General features: G+C 37.0%; 1 protein-coding gene across 1 annotated transcript in view; it reads left to right on the top strand.

The window, feature by feature from the left end:
* Positions 1 to 20,617, top strand: part of DAP (death associated protein) — a 66,988-nt gene that overhangs the window by 4,392 nt on the left and 41,979 nt on the right. The window contains exon 2 of the mRNA XM_021004423.2: positions 10,363 to 10,459. Coding sequence (XP_020860082.1) covers positions 10,363 to 10,459 — 97 coding nt within the window. The remainder of the gene's footprint in view (positions 1 to 10,362; positions 10,460 to 20,617) is intronic.

Here is a 20,617-nt window from a genome sequence, read left to right as displayed (position 1 = left end):
GAGAATAAAATTAAGGGATGAGAGGATTATACTTGGAGAAGAAGAAAGGGAGAGGTAGAATGGGGTAAACTATCTCACAAAAAAAACAGAAAAGAAAAGTCTCTTATTGAAGGTAGGATTTGAGCTGAATCTTGAAGGAAGCCAGGAAACATTAAAAGGTGGAAGTGGGGAATGACAGCATTCCAGGCCTAGGACACAGCCATTGAAATGACATGCATATGAAGGTGGCATGCCATCTGCAAAGAGTAGTGAGGACAGTGTAGCTAGTTAGTAGAGTAAATGAAGGGGACTACTGTATAAGAAGATTGGTGAGGTAGGGTCTAAGTTGTAAAGAGCTTTAAATGTCAAACAAAGGAGTTTATATTTGATCCTGGAGGTAACAGGGTGTCACTAGAGTTTACTGAGTAGGAGGCTGACCTGGACAGACCTGTGCTTTAGAAAATCACTTGGGCATATGAGTGGAGGATAGATTAAAGTAGGAGATTTGAAGCAGGAAGATCAATTAGAAGGCTACTTCAGTAGTCCATGAAGTAGTTGATGAGGGCCTTGATGAACTGTGTGACCCTGGGCAAGTCACTTAACCATGATCACCTTACACACAAAAATAAAATCCCACCTTTTGGGGGCAGCTAGGTGGCACACTGAATAGAGCACTGGCCCTGAAGTCAGGAGGACCTGAATTCAAATGCGGACTCAGACCAAACACTTGACACTTAACTAGCTATGTGACTGTGGGCAAGTCACTTAACCCCAATTGCCTAAAAATTAAAAAAAAAAGGGCCTTGAGGCTGGTGGCTGTGAGTGGAGAAGAAAGGGACTTATGCAAGAGATAAAGGGAGAAACAAGAAGATTAGGTATAGGTTTTAGACTGTGAGGGGTTGATAAATTGGGAATGTCAACAAGAAATGTGAGCGTAAGAGGATGGTGGTACCCTTAACAGAATTAGGGAAATTCAGAAGAAGGGGAGAGGGTTTGGCGGAGGGGAGCTAATGAGTTGTTTTAGATAAGTTGAGTGTGAGATGTCTATGGGACATCCATTTTATGTTGTCTAGCAGGCAGTTGGTAATGTGGGACAAAAAACTAGAGGGGTATATGGGGGAGGGTGTATCTCCACATCAAACAGCATTTTGTGTTTACTCTTGAACCACTCAAGTTTATTGAGCAGGGGTGTGACATATATAGTAGAATTTACATACATTCAGAGTTAATCCTGTCTAGTTCATAAAACATCTTCTAGAAATACTAAATGTAAAAAACCACCAGAGTAGAAAGAACATTTAGAAGTCATCTAGTCAGTCCCCCTGTCTTCAAGCCACATTTTACCTAACTGATCACAGCTGCTGATTTTCCTTTAAAGATGTCCTAAGGTGGCCCCAGAAATCTCATAGCCATGTATTCAAATGTTTCATAATTCCCACTGTTAATGAGTATAGTGTGGAAAACAGAGCAGAGTGTAAGCTCCTTGAAGGCTTATTCACAGTGACTTGAGTATAGTAGGCATTTAGTAAATACTTGTTGGATTGGAAGTATCTCCACATATTTCACCTTCTCTGATTAAAATCTTTTTTGCTGTCCTTGACTAAAGACAAATGGCCCTATATAAAAACATACTCTTCAAGTCTCAAAAATTGTTAATATCTCTACCTTAATAATACCTTCAGTGAACTTCATTTTTATAGCTTTTATACATTACACTAGCTATTTTTTTAATACCATAACATCTGGTTCAGTAGGAGGGGAAAGTTAAATATTTTACTCCTTAGTGATTCTTAAAATTATATATTGTAGAGTTAATCCTGATTGAATAACTAAAATTGTACTTAATTTTATCCAATGCTGTTGCTGCTGTACTTCAGTACAGGTCAGGGCCTACCAGAACATATCTTAAGGGAGAGGTTCTTAACCTGGGTTCTGTGAATTTATTTTTTTAATATTCTGATAAATGTATGTAATATAATTTGATTGCTTTGTAATCTTATGCATTTTATTTTATGCATTAAAAAACAGTATTCTGAGAAAAGATCCATTGGCTTCATGGGGCTTCTAAATAGAGCCATGATACAAAAAAGTTTGCATCATTAATTAATCATCCTTAATTTTTTGTATTAGATTTATTTTATCAACTTTTTCTTGAAATAAGTGATCTATTATCTCAACTTTAAAATCTTTTTTTTTCCAATCATACAAAATGTTTTGTTGGAATAGTATTTGACTTATACGGTAGTGGCATGAGGCTGTTTTAGGGGCTAAAAATGTAAATATTTCATCACTTTCATGTGAGAATAGCCAAATTCAGATTTCTAAATGCCCAACCTGGGAAATCTGTTGGTTTGTTTCTCATTCCAATTCCCATTGTGTAAAATGAAGTATTTGTGAAAGCACTTTGTAAACCTTAAATTAAAGCACTATATAAATGCTAGCTATCATTATTAATAAATTATCATTGTGCTATGCAAATGTGGACTCTTAATAATATTATTACCGAGTATTAATAGCTCACATTTATATAGTGCTTTAACATGTTATCTCATTGGTTCCTTAAAACAGCCCTGTGAAGTAGATGCTATTATTATCATCCCCATTTCATAGCTTAGGAAACTCAGACAGAGAGAGGTTAAGTAGCTTGCCTAAGGTCACCCAGCTAGTATAGTAGCTGAAAAAGGATTTAAACTCAGATCTTCCTGAATCTTAAGTTCAGCACTCGATCCACTATGCCACCTGGTATACCCTATCAAGGCCAAGGTCCACTCCTTCCCTGTGCTTAATACTAAGAAAGGATTGCACAAGTTCGATATAATCAGCTATTTGAAGTTAAGCTTTATCTCTGTTGTAATCCCCTTGGGATACATGGCAAAAACTTGTCATTTATGGATAGTTATCATTTGATTCAAAATGGAATATGGCTTTCCCATAATGAGAATTTTACTTTAAGAAAACCAAATAGTGTCATGATTCTATCCCTTTTCCTACCCTCCCTATCAAGTAATTTATGTAATGCATTCTCTTAATCTACTAGTTTGGGGAAACTGGATCACTTTGAATAAGAGAAGTCCCCTTTAACTTTTTTTTTTAACTGTCTTATCTAGAAGTTGGGCAGAGATCAGGGAAATGAATTTTCACATGTAATTATGTGTGTTGTATACATTGTGTGTTGTGTTGTGTTGTATTGTACTGTAGTGTATTGTGTTTGGCCTAAATCAAATATCTGTTCATCAGGCAGCCAAAGAACCCACTTTTAGACTGTGTATTGCACTAACTGTCATAGGTCCTTCATAATGGATATGTTTTTTTCTGGGTCTTTTCACCCATGGCCTCTTTCATGGCATACCTAGTTTTTATTTCACTAAAGCATAGAATCGTGGTTTTAGGACTGGAAGAGATCTTAGATATTATCTAGTCTTTTTTACAGATAGAGAAACTGAAGCCCAGAGAGGTCAAATAACTTGCCTAGTTTTACACAGGTAGCAGGAGACAGAGCTGAGAGTCAAACCAATGTCACCTGACTCTGAATCAACAGAGATAAAGCTTAACTTCAAATAGCTGATTATATCGAACTTTGTGCAATCCTTTCTTAGTATTAAGCACAGGGAAGGAGTGGGCCTTGGCCTTGATAGGGTATACCAGGTGGCATAGTGGATCGAGTGCTGAACTTAAGATTCAGGAAGATCTGAGTTTAAATTCTTTTTCAGCTACTATACTAGCTGGGTGACCTTAGGCAAGCTACTTAACCTCTCTCTGTCTGAGTTACCTAAGCTATGAAATGGGGATGATAATAATAGCATCTACTTCACAGGGCTGTTTTAAGGAACAAGTGAGATAACATGTCAAACAAACCTTAAAGCACTATATAAATGTGAGCTATTAATACTTGGTAAGTCCAAATATGGACTTATCCTAATTTATATTAATTATTGGCTGAAACCCAGTTTGATTTGGTGGGGTAGCAGTTACCTGATATTTGAGAGAGAGAGGATAAGGAAAAGCTTAACAAAATGAGCATTGTGTCTTGGTAAGATTATTGTTCAGACTCATATATGCCTATAAATAACTGGGAGTGACTGGACCCAAATGCTTTAACCTCTTGGCACCCCAGTAGTCCCTAACAGAGAAACAGCACCACTTGCCAAGCCTTTCTTTCTAAGATGTGAGATTAATGAGGCAGTTAGTAAAGCATTTTGAAATGCTTGGGAGAAAGGTGCTGTGTAAATACAAAGTATTGTTATTTATGAATGATGGATGATGCTTCATAATGTGCTAGCAAATGTGCTGCAGTTTGCAGTCCTTTGTAAAAATAATCAAGTCTTAATGATTTGAGACCTCACTGTGGCTCTCTACTACTAAATATTTTCAAAGAAATGGGGTGAGACTGCTTGTTTTATGAGAGTTATTGCACATACAGATTAGTAAAGTGAGAATTAGTGAGGTTCTGTTTCATCTACCAGCAGTAATGGTGTTCTGCTGCAGAAAAGTGGACATAATTATGAGCTGTACCATTACTCATTCCTGCCAGTCTTTGTATGCTTGTGTCAGTGATGTGGATAGAATCTCATTGTTAAATACATTCGATTGGCCCAGTTCCCCTCCGTTTCCTTTTGGAGCCAGAGCCATATGTTGCTAAAGTTACTCTAAATCTAATTTATGACAAGGTGGAGTGTTACTAATTTTGACTTTTTTAATGTATTTTGAACCTTGATTGGAGTTAGGAAAATTGGAGGATGGAGGGGGGAAGAATGTTATAGTTAGGTAAAAATTGGGGAAAATCCATACTGCATTTTCCAGCAAAATTATAACAATTTAATAATATTAAAGTATTCTGATGCTTATTAATTAGATAATTGATACATTGCACAAAGGAAACACCATTTTCTTTGTGGTTAAATTTCTGTAGAAAATATGCAAGAGTCTGTGATATCTTCAGAATGGGTTACCCTTCCACCAACCTGTCTTTGACAAGGTAAATGAACCCATGTTTCCATAGTAAGCTTCAGAGGTAGGATTAAAACCCAGGTCTTCTTAACTCTAAGCCCAGCATTCTGTCCACTGTGCTGAGCAATGTGTTATGCTATTATCAGGTAAATTTACTTAATTGAAATGGAAGTTAAAGCATTAGTTTTATCTTGGTTACTAAAAAACCCCCTCACATTCCCCAATGTAAAAAAAAATCCATATTAATACTAATATATTCATCACCTTAAAATATGACCTCTTTGGAAAGAAAAAAGTGGATATACACAAACTAATTATACTATATGATCATATTTAAAATCAGTTATTATTGTGGAAAGGGTTTTTTAAAATATTACTTTTAATATTTTTCTTACTATTCTCTTTTTACTTCAGAACTTTCATAGAATTATAAATCTTGAGCTAGAAAGGACCTTGGGGAACATTCAGTCCAACCCCTATTCCCTCAATTTTATGAAGGAGGGGATTGAAACTTTGAGAGGGTCACTTCATTTATATGCAGCTAGTAAGTGTCACTGGTGGAATTTGAACCAGAGTCTTCCTGATTCCAAGACCAGCATGGTGTCCACTGTGCCTGGCTGTCTTTCTCATGTTATCTTCCCAATTACACATTATCACCTAAAGTATAACTAGAAGTCGAACATAGGTTTTATATAAGCTAGATTTGGGTGAAAAATATATGTAAAAGTGCTTTGCAAATATTAATGTGCTATGTAAATGTCATTGCTCCTTTTCTTTCTTGACTGTTTTCCTATCTTTCTGTTTGTCTATTTCTTGACATTATTTCTTCTTTAAAATAATTTTCTTTCTGACTTAGAGGATTATTTCCTGAATCCTCTCTAAGAACCTCTCATAAACCAGCGTGTGAAGGGCACCAGAACTTAGGGGGATCAGGGAAGGCTTCATACAAAAGATGTTACTGACCTGCTTCTTAAAGAGGTGGATTCTGTGAGTGAGCTAGAAGAAGAAAGTATATCTTGGGCATGGAGGACAGCCAATGAAAAATAAACAAACAACGTGAAGATATGAGTTAGAATGTGAGGATGATAAAGAAGGTCCGGTTGATTGGATAGTTGAGGCTGGGGACGGAGAAATGTCCAATGAGGCCAAAGAGATAGTTTAGGACTAGCTTGTATAGGACTTTACAAGTGAAATAGACAAAGTAATATTTTCTTAGCAAGAGGAAGCCGCTGGGGTTTGTTGTGCCCCACTTATACCCATTTTAAGGTGTAGTAGATGATAAATGCTTCGTGTTGACTCAGTTTACTATTTCTTCACTTACGCTCCTCCAGTACAGCAGAAGGCCTTTTAATTTCAGTACTCTCCTTTAACCTAGGGAATAGCTACACTAAACAAAATACCCCTAAGCCATTGTTTTCGTAAGACTGAGATGTTGGTGTCTTTCTAGCAGGAGTGAGGAGTAGAGAAAGTTTTGAATGGGGTAGTTAAGTATCCAGTATCAGATCTCATCAGCCAAGCTTTGGTCCCTGTTTTGTTTGAAATTCTGTGAGCTCTCCAAGCTCTTGGAACCAAGCATGAGATATGTAAACTCCAAAATCAAATATGCATTGCTTTTATTATTTTCACTACTACTTCCTTCCATTAGGGAATAATCAGTCTTAGATTTATTTGCCAGATTGTTTTTATCTTCACTTTAGAAGACTGTTACAGGTTAATTCTGGATTTGGTATAGGGGAAGAGTGAGGAGAGGAATGGGAGTAGGAAATGGTGTTCAGTGCATTCATCTCCCCAGAACTCTACTTGTAATCTTAAAAAATATAAGTAGCTAATGGGACTGGAAGTACATTTAGAGAGCATATGCCATAAAAAAATGGAAAAAATATTAAATAGAAATTTTGGGGGAGAAAAAAACCTCGTACTTATAAAGGAGGTTTTTTTATGCACACAGCTCATTTTTCAAAAAACAGCCACTGAGAATTAATTTGCTAAGATTTCTAATTTAAAAAAAAAAGTAGGCTTCCTTCACATCAGGTTTCCCTGTCCAACATTTTTTCATAATAACATAATTAATACATAATAACCAAAACCTCACTATAACAGCTGCTTATTCTCAGAGATGCAAATTCCTTCCACACTCTGGTGGAAAGAAGCATTCAGGAAGTCCTTTAATACTTAGCCCAGTCAGAAAACAGTTGCTGTGTCAGCCTAATAAGACGCCATTGAATCACAAGGAGCAAGACCATAAGAACAGAACAACTAATAGCTACTTTTTCCCCTCTACCTTTATCCTCCCCCTATATCTCTGAATGCTTGTTACTTAATTTTCCTTGTGGGAAGGCTGCCAGACCTATTGGAGAAAGCTATAAGAGTTGTATAATAAACCCTTATAGGTTTGAAGAGCCCCATTCAGGGCCCTCCATCCCATCCTCTTCAAAACCCGCTAGATATTTCTAAACAGAGCTGGTCTGCCTTGCCTTATCTATCAGGTGAGAAGCTTGAGCTTCTAAGGTGGGGAAGTTGTGGGAACAGGGGAGTTGATTTTACTTTACGAAGTCTTTATAGTCTCATTTCTATGTAAAAACCTAATTTAAGCTCACAGAGTCTAAATCAGAATTATTAAACACTGGACCAGCTAGCAACACTCCTGAGTAAGGTCTAAAACAGAATAAAATGTAATTGGGAAATACTTTAGAAAATAAATAAAAATACAGTATAACACAGGTAAGGTTAACGTGATTTTCTAAGTCAGTATGCAGCCGGCACGGATCCTTATGTATGGTTTAGCGCCCCTGACTCCCTTTCTGTACCTAAATATTAATCACATAAGGATGCATCTCACAGCTGTACAATGTTTCCTAACAACTGCCCTGTATTATTTCCCCCAATGCCCCATTTTCCCAGAACCAATTAATAATGTTAGTCAGAATATGCCTGTGTTTGCTATTACTGATATTGTTCATGTTATATTTTCACAAATGAAATGTATTCCAGAGGAAGCCTAACGAATTAGGAATGGCTTTTGGACTTCATTATAAAAGTACCACTGGCTATCCATTATAACTGTACAGTTAAAATGATAAAATGTTCTAGAAAAAATAGACTATCCTAATTTGGGAGCAGTATCTTAAGTAAAATGTAATCTGTCTCACCTTCAGGTCTTTATTGGGCTTATTGCCACTCTTTATATCTGTGTTAATCAACAAGCTTAATGTGAAGCGTTAATGTTAATTGTCTATAAACTTAGTTCATTGAGCTAGTAATACTGGATGGCTTTGGGGGGCCTTAGTTTGGAGTTCTACAGTGAGAAATGAAGAACCTTCTTTTTCACTTTAGATGACTTTACTTGTCAACAGAGTTTAGGTATTTTTACCCTTTTGCATTGGGGGTTTGTAATCAGCCATTGCTTACTTGGAAACCCTTTATATTTGTTGTCATTAGATTTCAGATTCTATTTTATGATGGGAAAATCATACATTTCAAAGAGAAATTGTTAAATGAAACATATCTTTACAGTTTTACCTATTGCCAAAATCTTTACTCATATCCACAAACATTTATTAAAGGCAGGGTACATGCAAGGCATCATTAGATTGTAGGGCTGAGATAAATATGTCACAGGCCCTACTTTGAAGAAGCTTATAACCTGCTACCAAAATAGTCTTCCGAGAAGGAAAGGAAATATGGAAGGTAATGTTCTCACACTGAAGCATGTGGAGTAGTCTTTTAATATTGTACAGAATTACATTTCCTTACCAATGAAAATCACCCTTCATGGTTTGGCTGCAGCCTGTCTTTCCAGCTTTATCTTATGCTTCTCCCTTTTGTGTATTCTTTTAAAGACAGTATTCTCCATCATCTGTTTGTCAGTCTTAATGTATTATATAAATGCTAGCTATATTATTTATCAAGGCAGCTAGGTGGTACAGTAGATAGAGTTCAGGGCCTGGAGTCAGGAAGACTTCATCTTCCTGAGTTCAAATCCAGCCTCAGACAGTTACCAGCTGTGTGACCCTGGTCAAGTTACTTTAACCCTGTTTGTCTCAGTTTACTCATCTAGAAAAGGAAGTGGCAAACCACTCCATTATTATCTTTGCTAAGAAAACACCAAATGAGGTCAGAAAGAGTTGGACTCAACCGAAATGACTGAATAACAACAACAAAAATGGGATTTGATTTTTTAAAAACATTCAGCTCAGGTGCAGCCTCCTCCATGTCCAATCCCTCCAGTTACATACTCTCCCTCCTCTAGTGACCTTGTTTTTTCTGTGTACATATAGAATGTGAAAAATTCTAGAGGGCATGGAATTCATGTAGATAATTAATGTTTATTGAATTGAATAAAATTGAGTTGTTCATACATTAGGAAGCTTGCTATATATAATCAGTAAGGCAACATGTTCACACATGAAACAACCACCAAGTTAGGTGGGAGTGGACAGAATAATAATATAGTGCAATATGAGCCAAGGAAACCTCTAGGTAAAGTATCTCATAAAGTTTCTTGAGATAGGGGAGTTAAAAGACTCTTTTCTTACAGATGTTAATGGACAAGTTTTAGGGAAACAACAACCATGTTAAGTAATTATGGCATCCAGTCAATAAACATTTATTAAATGCTTTTTACATTCCTAACATTGTGCTAAGCCCAGAAGATTCAAAGAAAGAATTCTTTCAAGCAACTCACAATCTAACGGGGGAAACAACTTGTAAATAACTAGGTACATTCAAGATAAATACAAAATATGTGGAAGAATCTCAGAGGGGAAGGTACTATGAGAGAAATTAACATTTTATACAGTAGGTAATTAAGAGCCATAATAAGCCCTTAATTGTTTAAAGAGTATGATGATAGTGCTGAAATTCTTGCCTACAGAAACTATCCTGTGTTCTTGATGTTTCCAAAGCCTGACCACCCAATAAGCATATGGCGCATTATGAGAAATATTCCGGCAAGTCACAAATCCTGAGCCTCGGTTTTCTTATCCACCAGATAGGGATATTAATACTTGTAAGCTAGCTTATAGGGTTGTTGGGAGTAATGCAGTTTTAAAATGTAAAGCAGTGTAGAAAAGTGAGCTGTGAGGTATGGGAAGTACAGAATTGAAAGGAGTGATTCCTTTTCCTGAGCAGTTTACAATATACTTTCTGTTGATACTAAAAATATTTGGTAAGAGGCTTTGGAAAAGAATCCAGAGAAATTTAAAGTGAAATGGATCAAAGTGGGCTAAAGTGAAGGAAATAATGATTGAATACACTTCCATGTCCTGCTTCCTTCTAGCCTTCTGTATTCAATGATTGTCAGTGTTACTTAATCCATCTACATGTAGCCATTTGTCACCAGGAAAGTTCACCAGAAAGATTTCTGTCATCGTCAGACACTCTTCAGTTTTGTCCCTTTCCCATATTAATTAGACTTTTTCTCTCTTTTTATTTAAGTAAAAGCTGGTGGAATGAGAATTGTACAGAAACACCCTCATAGTGGAGATGCCAAAGAAGAGAGAGATAAGGATGATCAAGAATGGGAAAGCACCAGGTGAGAATTTTTATGACTAGTAAGCATTTCATGGATAGCTTTTATCTGGTTAAATATTAATACATGTTCTCAGGGGCAGGTAGGTGGCACAGTGAGTAGAGCACCAGCCCTGAAGTCAGGAGGACCTGAGTTCAAATTCAGCCTCAGACCAAACACTTCACACTTAACTAGCTGTGTAACCCTGAGCAAGTCACTTAACCCCTATTGCCTAAAAAAAAAAAGAAAAAGAAAAAGAAAAAAAGTACTTGTTCTCTTTCTTAAGCCCAACATCATAGTAACACTGGCTATTTATGTAGAGGAGGGGCTTTATACAGTTTATTTTTTTCTGTCCTAATCAGTCATGTGTGAAAGTTTTGTTCCCAGTAATTCAAAAGAGAAATAGCAGATATTCTCAACTATTCTTATAGGTATCAATTTTCTTTTTACTCAACCTAGTCCTCAGCCTTTCTGTTTCACAAAGTCATGCTAATCTCATGTCTCTTAGAGCTATTCCTCACAGTTTTAATCTCTGGAATACTTGAGCCAGAGAAGAAAAGGTAAAAATAAGCAGCTTCAAAAAAATACGATAGCTTCTAAGTGATTCTAGTGGCTATGAAAACTGTTGTTGCTAGCAACTTATGTGTATTACCCAGTTTACTTTCTTTTTTTTACAAAAAGCACAGTTGAAAGAAAAGGAACTTAGGAGTTGCCCATTATATTTGGAAGCATGAGGGGTCTGCATATTTTTCTTAGTTTTAAACTGTGAGATCATTAATGTGAAAGTATCATGAAGTCTTGTTTTGTAGGAAAACATCTTTTTCATGAAAATACTGTAGCAGATATCAAGTTTCACAAAACTGTGTTTCAAAACATGAAGCTAATATCCACTCTGCTAAAATTTTCCTTAAAGACATAAACTCCAACCAGAATTGGAAACATTGAGTCTTCATGAAGAGTCTTCTATGATTAGTTACAATAAACTATTTTGCCAGTAAAAGGTCTTGGAATGTTACTAAACCAACTTCATTTTAGTGTCATTTTAAGTAGAATAAGTTACATCTGCCTTTTTTTTTTAGTCTAATAGAGTTTGTGGGACTGAGAGAATTTATTGGCGTGCTTAAAAAACAACAACAGCAAAGTAGCAACCCACTTATTTTCTTCCTATTGATTTTTTATGAAAAATGCAAGATTTATGTAAGGCGAACAATTTAAATAAATAGTCCAGGGGATGAAAGATGGCTAGGGGAGAATGGAACACCCCAGCTCTCTAGATTTTAGCATCTTAATCATCTTAGAGATTTAGTCTCTCCAGAATGAAATGCCCTGGAACAGAGCTACTAACAAGATTAGATTGTTTTTTTGTCCCTTGCAGCCAGGTCTTTATCTTTTATAACCACATCTATCCTACTAGGTTGAGTCAGGCCCTTATTTCAGTGAATCTGTTATCTCATCGACGTGGCTGCTCAGGCCCACGACTCAGATCACAGCCCATCCATCTTCTCTTATTCTTTATGACTTTTGTCTTTGTCTTCCCTTAAATCCTTCAAGGAAGTTGCACCCAGTGTTCTGGGAGTCTTTCTAGATCTCTTAACAGTATGAGGAGAGCCAGGCTGCCCAGGAACCTTACTCGGATTAAATCCAGCAGCATGTACAGAGCAGGCTTACAAACCATAGGATCTTAAACTGTAGAATAACATGCCAGGACGGGTGGTTTTGGGGGAACGGGGTTGAACCGTTCAGCTCCTTCTATCATCTGTTTTGGCCCAGGTTTTGTGTTTGGAATAGCTTAAAATCCACCCCATGCCCCACTCCTTTTTTCGTCTCTTATTGATTCCACCAGGCATTGTACATATTCATCATTACGAGCTTTGCTTCTCAAGTCTCAAACCCCACTTACCTCATTCTAACCTTTTGAATTTTTAGCAGAAGGCCTTCTGTCTTCAAAGATAAAAGCCGTCTATGGTGACTTCACTCATTGACCCTTATTCTCCATCTCAGATATTTCTGTAATCTTTACTCATCCTTTCCTTTTAGTTAAATCTTCAAACCTATTCCCTCTTGTGTTCTCTAGAACTTTGGTCCCATCACACTCTAGTTTGGGTTTTCTTTTCTTTTAAAAAAAAAAACTTTAATCTCTGTATCCTTTGGCTCTTTCTCTGCAAATAAAATACTTACAAAAACCTTTAACTTGTTACCCTAAACCACCATCTAATTTCTTTTCTTCCTTTTATTGCTGCATTTCTCCCCACCAAAAGCTGTCTTCACTTTTTCTTCTTCGCCATTAACTCAAGCATTAATCTTCTATTTTTTTTAAACTTCTGCCCCAAAGACTACTATATCTTTTTTTTCCCCAGGATCTCAAGTTATCTAAACTCCAAGTCCATTTTTTATAATTATTTTATAAATTTTTTTCTTTGTTTTCTTTTTCTTTTTTTTAAAGCAATTGGGGTTAAGTGACTTGCCCAGGGTCACACGGCTAGTAAGTGTCAAGTGTTTGGTCTGAGGCTGGATTTGAACTCAGATCCTCTTGACTTCAGGGCCAGTGCTCTATCCACTGTGCGACCTAGCTGCCCCTAAAATTTTTATTAATCATTCTTGTCTTGTTTCTTCTTGTCCTTCTTGTAGAATTCAGCATTATTCATCTTACTAAGTAGAATGATGATGATTTCTTTGTCATGGACCCCCTAGACAGTCTGCCAAAGTTTATGGACCTCTTCTTAGAAGAATATTTTCAAGTGCAAAGAATTAATAAGGAAAGGAATTGTATTGAAATTTTATTGTTAGCTAGTTGTTTTCAGTCATGTCCAACTCGTCATGACCCCATTTGGGGTTTTCTTGGCAAAGACACCAAAGTGGTTCGCCATTCTCTTCTCCAGCTTATTTTATAGAGGAGGAAATTGAGGCAAACAGGGTTTAAGTGACTTACCCAGGGTCACACAGCTAATAAATATCTGAGGCTGGACTTAAACTCATGAACATGAGCCTGATTCCAAGCCCAGTGCTCTATCGTTTGTACCACCTAGCTGTCGAGGTTATATTGAAATACAGTTACCAAAATTTAAGAAAAAAAAAATTCAGGGGCAGCTAGGTGGCCCAGTGGATAGAGCACTGACCCTGAATTCAGGAGGACCTGAGTTCAAATCCAGCCTCAGTCACATAACACTTAACTAGCTGTGTGACCCTCGGCAAGTCACTTAATCCCATTGCCTAGCTAAAAAATAACAATGAAATAAAAAAGATTTCATGGATATCAGGGTGAGAAATCTCTTAACAAAATAAATTATTTTAAACCTCTCATATTCAAAGAATACTTTTCCTCCCTATATATAATGTCTTCTCAACAGGGCATGAAGCAACCCTCTCTCCCCATAGTCATAATGTGGATGGCTTTTGCTTTTCTTAGTGGCAACACATCACGGTGCTGGACTTAGTAAGGGACAGAGCTGCATTTGAATGCCAATCCTGTAAGTCCAATGTTCTTTCCACTGTAGAGGGACTTTAAATTTAATTTGGATCAGAAAATTCAGATCTGTTCTCTACAGCTCCACAGATTGTACTTGCAGTGTGTAGGCCCTGTCTGTCCCACCATCCCTCCGCTAGTCCCAGCAACCTCACCTATTATTCCACTGTACAGTGTGGTGGGGTAGTGCCTTACCAACCAATGATCAAGTGAGAGTAGTACCTTGAGGGGGAGCCTCTTAGGCTGACTCAGCAAGGCTTAGTAAAGCAGTTGTTGGCTACGCTATTTGTCTTCGTTCCAAAGACTCCACCTTAACCCTGAGGAATGTATCTCTATCCCTAAGCCAAATCCACTCTGCTTGTCAGAGCTCTCCTGATTTCAGAAATGGTGATGGATATCCACCCCTGCCCAGTTTATTTTCAAAGGAAAAGGAACCACAAAATGACTATAATTAATAAGACAAGGAGTTAATGAATTTTAGAAATGGGAATGTGAGAAATCTCAAGGTGCCAATGGGTTACTTGGACCAACCTTTCACCCTAAAGTCATCTCTCTTCTTCTTTGCTGGTCAGAAACACTTGACATATATTTCAGAGATCTCTGTGAAGTGGACATAACAAATGGTGATAAGAAAACAACCTTTCTCTATCATGTGTTAGAGAGATCTCAAAAATCATATGGTCTTAGGTAAAAAAAAAAACAGGGCTGTGCACTACTTCTTTCCTGACTTTAGTCAAGAGGATAGATTACGTTTGCATCTGAAAGTGCCATGAAAATGTAGGAATCTATTGCCTTAAACATTGATGGTGCCATTTTGCATATATGCTTTTCATTCTTTAAGCGAAGATGCCACACAGAAGTCATCCTCATGAGAATACAGAGCAGTTCTTTTTGCATTTCTTTGTAGATTTGTTTGTTTGGGGATTTTTTTCCTTTAAAAAAAATCAAAAGAAGTGTCTATAGTTGAGGTTTTGATTGGCAATTGCTGCAGTACCGGGCAGCGCATTTGTGAAGATGAACAGCTTTAATTACCACTGGGATTATGAATTCTAGAGAGTAGAATCAATCATTTTCAAAACCTTTTGTTATCAGAGAAACTCTGTCATGGGTAGGCTTTCTGTTTAAATTTTATTTTAAAAACTACTTAAATTAAGGGCACATAATCCTAGGATTCACACAATGCAAAGTTGACTGATGTTTAGAGTTAAAAGTTTAAAGGCACCATCAATTTCTGACTTTTTTCTCATAGCAGAGTAAAGCTTTGCTAGACTTTTAACTCTGCAGTAGCAGCAGTGTGTTCTATTATTGGATACACTTCATGGTACTGTGAGCTAGAAGCCTAAAAAACTGAAGTGACATTTAGGTGGAAGTTGGTACATAAACAGTGGTTTTAGCAGTGCTCTTGGTTATAGTTTATTCTGAAAACAAAACAAAATAAAACCAAATACTAATTTTAACACAACTGTGACAGTAAGTACTGACAAGTCAACTTGGTCTTCTTAGCCGGTATGCCCAGAAATTTCACCTTGAAGTTCTAGACTTATTATCCATTTCATTCAACCATGCTGTGGAGCAGTCTTAGCAGCACCATCAGGTTGCAGCCATCATCCTGTCTACCAGGGAGCATGTTTATAGTCACTGAATCAGGAACCACTAGCCTTTTTAAAAAATAAACATATATTTTTTTCCAGTTACACGTAAAGACAATTTTTTAACGTTCATTTTTTATAAAATTTTGAGTTCCAGATTTTCTCCCTCCGTCTCTACCCTTCCCCCTCCCTAAGACAGGTAAGCAGTGTTATATAGATTACATATATGTGCAGTCATGGGCCGTTAGTCTTTTAAAAGGGATATATCCTTTGCGTTTGGTGGCTTGGAGATGAGCTGTTAATTCCCCAGGGATTCTTCCTGCTGGTATTCAGGGGAAAGTGGTAGTGTCAGCTTGCCACATGCAGAAGCTGCTGAGCTTGGAGACCTTTGTGTTAGGTGGTTCTTTGGCAGGTGTGCTGTCTCCTGGATTTAGAAGCTGGGTGAACTTTAGAGAGCTTCCTTGCAGTGCTTCAGTTTCCTCCCTTTGTAAAGGGATATAATTCTTTTTTTTTTTAAAGGCAATTGGGGTTAAGTGACTTGCCCAGGGTCACACAGCTAGTAAGTGTCAAGTGTTTGGTCTGAGGCCGGATTTGAACTCAGGTCCTCCTAACTTCAGGGCCAGTGCTCTATCCACTGTGCCACCTAGCTGCCCCTAAAGGGATATAATTCTTGCCATCTGCTTACCTTCAGAAAAATATTATATGCATTCATTCAGCAAGCATTTATTAGGCATCTGCTTTATACCAGGCATAGAAAGATAAAAATGAACATCCTTCCCTCAAGAACTTCATATTCTATTGGTAAAGACAGCATGCAACTATGAAAGAACATACAAGATAAATACAAGGTAATTGAGGGGATGAGTAAGAGGGACTGCAGGAATCGGTAAAGGCATCTTTTAGAATGTGATATTGGAGCTGAGCTTTAAAGTAAATGAGGGATTCCAAGCAGCAGAGGTGAGAAGGAAGTAGATTCTAGGAATGAGGGACAGTCCATGCCAAGGCATCAGGGTGGATCCCTGTGTGAGAGACAACAGCCAGGTCTATTTGGCTATACTCTAGAGTATAAGAAGGGGATTAATGTACAGTAAAGCTCAGAAGGGAGGTGTGATCAAAGGAGCTCCTGTACACAAAATCATAAAACCCAAGTTCATATCCTGTCTTGGCCATGGCAGAAGTATGCATGACACACAGAACTGAACTTGGTGTCCATCTGTGGTAGCAAAGCATAGCCATACAATGAACTCTCTAGTTCTGTACACAGTTTTTCTTAACTCGGCATGTGATTGTGTTGCCTTGCTTGGCAGCCACATCACACTCTTGGCTCGTATTAAGCTTACATTCCACTCTCTGCCTTTTTCAGATGAATTGTTCTCTAGTTTCACCTTGACTTGTGAAGTTGATTTTTGTTTTAACTCAAAGATTTGAAATCTAATAAGGATAAATATAATCTCATTAGATTTGGGCTAATGTTTTAGCTTGTTAAAATATTTTCTAATCTTGACTGCTGTCCAGCATGTTAGCTAATGTTGTGCTGTCTGCAACCTGTGTCTTTATCTAAGTCATGGATAAAAATGCAAAACAGCAGAGATCTCTGGAGCATCCCTAAAGAATCCTTCTAAGTTGACATTGCATCTAGACAGCTATGTGGGTAGGAATAGAGTATTGGATTTGGGAGTCGGGAAGACCTGAGTTCAAATCCTGCTGCAGAGACTTACTAGCTGTGTGACCCTGGGCACATCTTTTATCCTTAGATGTCTTATCTGTAAAATGAGGACAATGATAGCAGCTACTCCGCAGGATTGTGGTGAGGATCAAATAAGAAAGTGTTAAGCACTTGGCAACCTTAACACAGTATATAAATGCTACTAGCTATTATTGACATTGAATTATTAGTGATTCTTTGGGTCTGGCTGTTTAACTACTTTATAACCTAATTGTGCTGTCATATAAAAATAATAATAATAACTTAGGTTGTATATAGCATGTTAAGGTTTTGCAAATGCTTCTGCACTTTATCTAGAATAACAGCATAAAAAAATTTTGTGAAATACTTTGCTAAAATGTAGGTAAATTATATACTTTGCTCCTAGATTTATACTTCAATCTGCCATTTTTGTTTTGTAAGGAGCTTCTGGTGTAGACACTTCTTCTAACAATGCTGATTGTTAATTCATTTGTAATATTTAGTCTTAGAGACTCATCTGTGCACACTGAGAGATGAGTGACTTGCCTATGGTCACACAGCTAGCATATTGGAGACAAGACTTAAACACCAGGTTATCCTGACTCCAAGGTGAGACAGCTAGTACAGTGGTTGGAGTGCTTTGTGTGGAGTCAGAAAGACCTGTGTTCAAATTTGGCCTCAAACACTTATTAGCTGTGTGATCCTGGGTGAGTCATTTAACTTCTGTTTGCCTCATTTTCCTCATCTGTAAAATGAGCTGGAGAAGAAAATGGCAAACCACTCCAGTATCTTTGCCAAGAAAACCCTACAAGGGTCATGAAGAGTTGGACACAACTGAAATAACTGAACAACAACAAAAATGGGAATAATAATGGTACCTACCTCAAAGGGTTGTTGTGCGGATCAAACAAGATAATAATTGTAAAGTATTCAGCACAGTGCCTGGAATGTAGTAGGCTCTACATAAATACTTATACTTTCTCTCCCTCCCCATGCCACACTTTTATATTCATCTTCTGTTATCAACTTCTTCCCCAACTTCTGGATTGTGTTAAAAATCTTAGGTGGAGAAAAAAAAAAGGAAATTAAGATCTAAATTGATGGTGAATGCCTTAGACATTAACACTGGTCTATTTAGACAACTGTATCTTTTCCTCCACATGGCTCACAGACCTAGATCCAGAAGAGATCTCAGAGATCACCTAGTCTAATCCCTCTCTTCTTGACTTGTCTGGAGCTACGCAAGTAATAAAATGAGATTTGAACCCAGATCTTCTGATTCCAGAGGAAATTGCCTTTCTACTGTACCATGTTGTCTCATCCATGTTATTTACCTGTAGTCTATATAATTATAGATTTGTGAACTATGTCATTTAATGTTTATCTTCTTGTACAAAACTGTAATGTCTTTACCTGGAAAACTGTTCTCCATTTTCATGTCCATACTCAAGGAAGGTGGTATGCCTTCTGGTAAAAATACAAAGGACAGGTCTGGAAATGGGATTGTCTCTTTATCTTTAGAATTTCATTCTTGAGACCTTCACGTTTCTACTTAACTGACTTCTGTAGAATTTTAGTCCCTGGAATCCTATATATTCTTTCTGTTCCATTTCAATGATGAATGTCACATTATTCCAGGTTTTTTTTCCCTTCTCAGTCACAAATTCTAAAGTGAAGTGCACATCCCCCACAATTTCCATCATTTCCATACCAAAGATGTGACCATTTAAAATAAGTTGTAACTCTGTTTACATTGGTAAGAAAAAACTGATCGAATACAATTAATGACAAGGTATGGTCAGTTCAAATAACATTTGGTGGTAAATGCAAGCATTAGAACAGCCCTGTGAGATAGGATTCCTGTTATGTCCATTTTACAGGTGAAGAAACTGAGACAGAGGCAAAGTGTTTTCATCTGTAAAATGAGGGTATTGGACTGGATCTCCAAGATAGCCTTCCTACTCAAAAATGTTAGAATTTACATAGAGAAAAGCAATTAGGTAGGCCAGCCACAGGTTCAAATAAAATCAATAAGCTGGCCTGTAACAGTTATTGAGGATAATGCATAGAAGAGCATGGTGGTGGATATTATTGAGAGGAAAGGGGGGAACTGGGCGGGAGAAGAAAGAACAGAAAGAATAGAGGAAAACATACATTTGAAGGGGGGAAAAAAAGATTAAATCTGTGCCTTCAGGAAACTTATGATCCACTGAGATTTTGCAGCAGAAACATAAAAAAAATTGGCAACACTTTACTAGTCAGGGCTCGAATAACTATAATGCACCAGAATATAAACAGTGTCATAGTAGGAATGTAAGAGATTTAGATAGAGGTTGGGTAAATTTTATGTATGTGTGTGTGTGTGTGTATGCATGTATATACACATGAATATGTGTATATACATATAGACATATCCATATAAGGCTTCTAAGAATAAAGTAACAGTCTTGTATTTTCGGATTTCATATAAATGATTTTTCATCACTTTAAAAATTACTTATTAATGTTTTTTTGTCTTTATATCAGTCATTTCTGGGGAACTCTTCCCCCTTTCAGACTCATCTCTCTCTCTCTCTCTCTCTCTCTCTCTCTCTCTCTCTCTCTCTCTCTCTCTCTCTCTCTCTCTCTCTCTCTCTCTTTCTCTCTCAACAAAGGGGCAAAAGAACCATAAATATTTCACACAGTGACCTCATCTGACAATGTATGCAACAGTCTGCCTTAATAATTCCCCTCTTCTCTGCCATAAGGAAGAGGACCTGTTTCATTAATTGCTCTATTAGTCATTTGGTCATTCACTGTTTTTTCATTTATTCAGAGTTCACCTTCCTTTAGTGATCTTTTTGTTTATAGTGTGTGTGTGTTGTGTGTGTGTTGTGTGTGTGTTTTGGTTATTTATATTTCACTCTGCATCAGTTCATATGAATCCCATGTTTCTCATTCACACAATAATATTCTGGTATATTCCTATACCAAGTTTTTTGTTCTGTTTTGTTTTTTTAGCAATTTCCTCAATCAGTGAGTCACCACTTTTTTTTCCAGCAACAGAAACATATGTTATAACTGGGTTACATAGTGTAGTGCCTTGCACTTAGAAAATTGGGGCTCACTGGAAAGTTTTGGATTGATGATTTATCAGCATTTGCATTTTTTATTTTGTTCTGTGTGTATCCATGAATATGTAAATATTTGTTCTAAAACTTATTTTGTGTATCTTAGGAATATTACTATTATAGTAAAACTGTGTATCATTTGGAAAATTTTTTGTTAGATTGACATAAGGTATACTATGTACACTCTGACACCCTCAGTTGTTTTAGACAAAGTGGCAGCTATTTAGCATTGATGTAAATTTGTACTATATCTGTAGATTGTCCTGATTTCTGTTGTGTCTGGAGAAAGACGTGAAATCTGGCAGGTAGTGAATGAAAGCATACCCACAGAGT

Source organism: Phascolarctos cinereus, unplaced genomic scaffold (assembly GCF_003287225.1).
Source record: "Phascolarctos cinereus isolate Bilbo 61053 unplaced genomic scaffold, phaCin_HiC Scaffold_4;HRSCAF=312, whole genome shotgun sequence".
NCBI classification, from domain to species: Eukaryota; Metazoa; Chordata; class Mammalia; order Diprotodontia; family Phascolarctidae; genus Phascolarctos; species Phascolarctos cinereus.
This window is presented reverse-complemented; position numbering and strand designations above follow the sequence as displayed.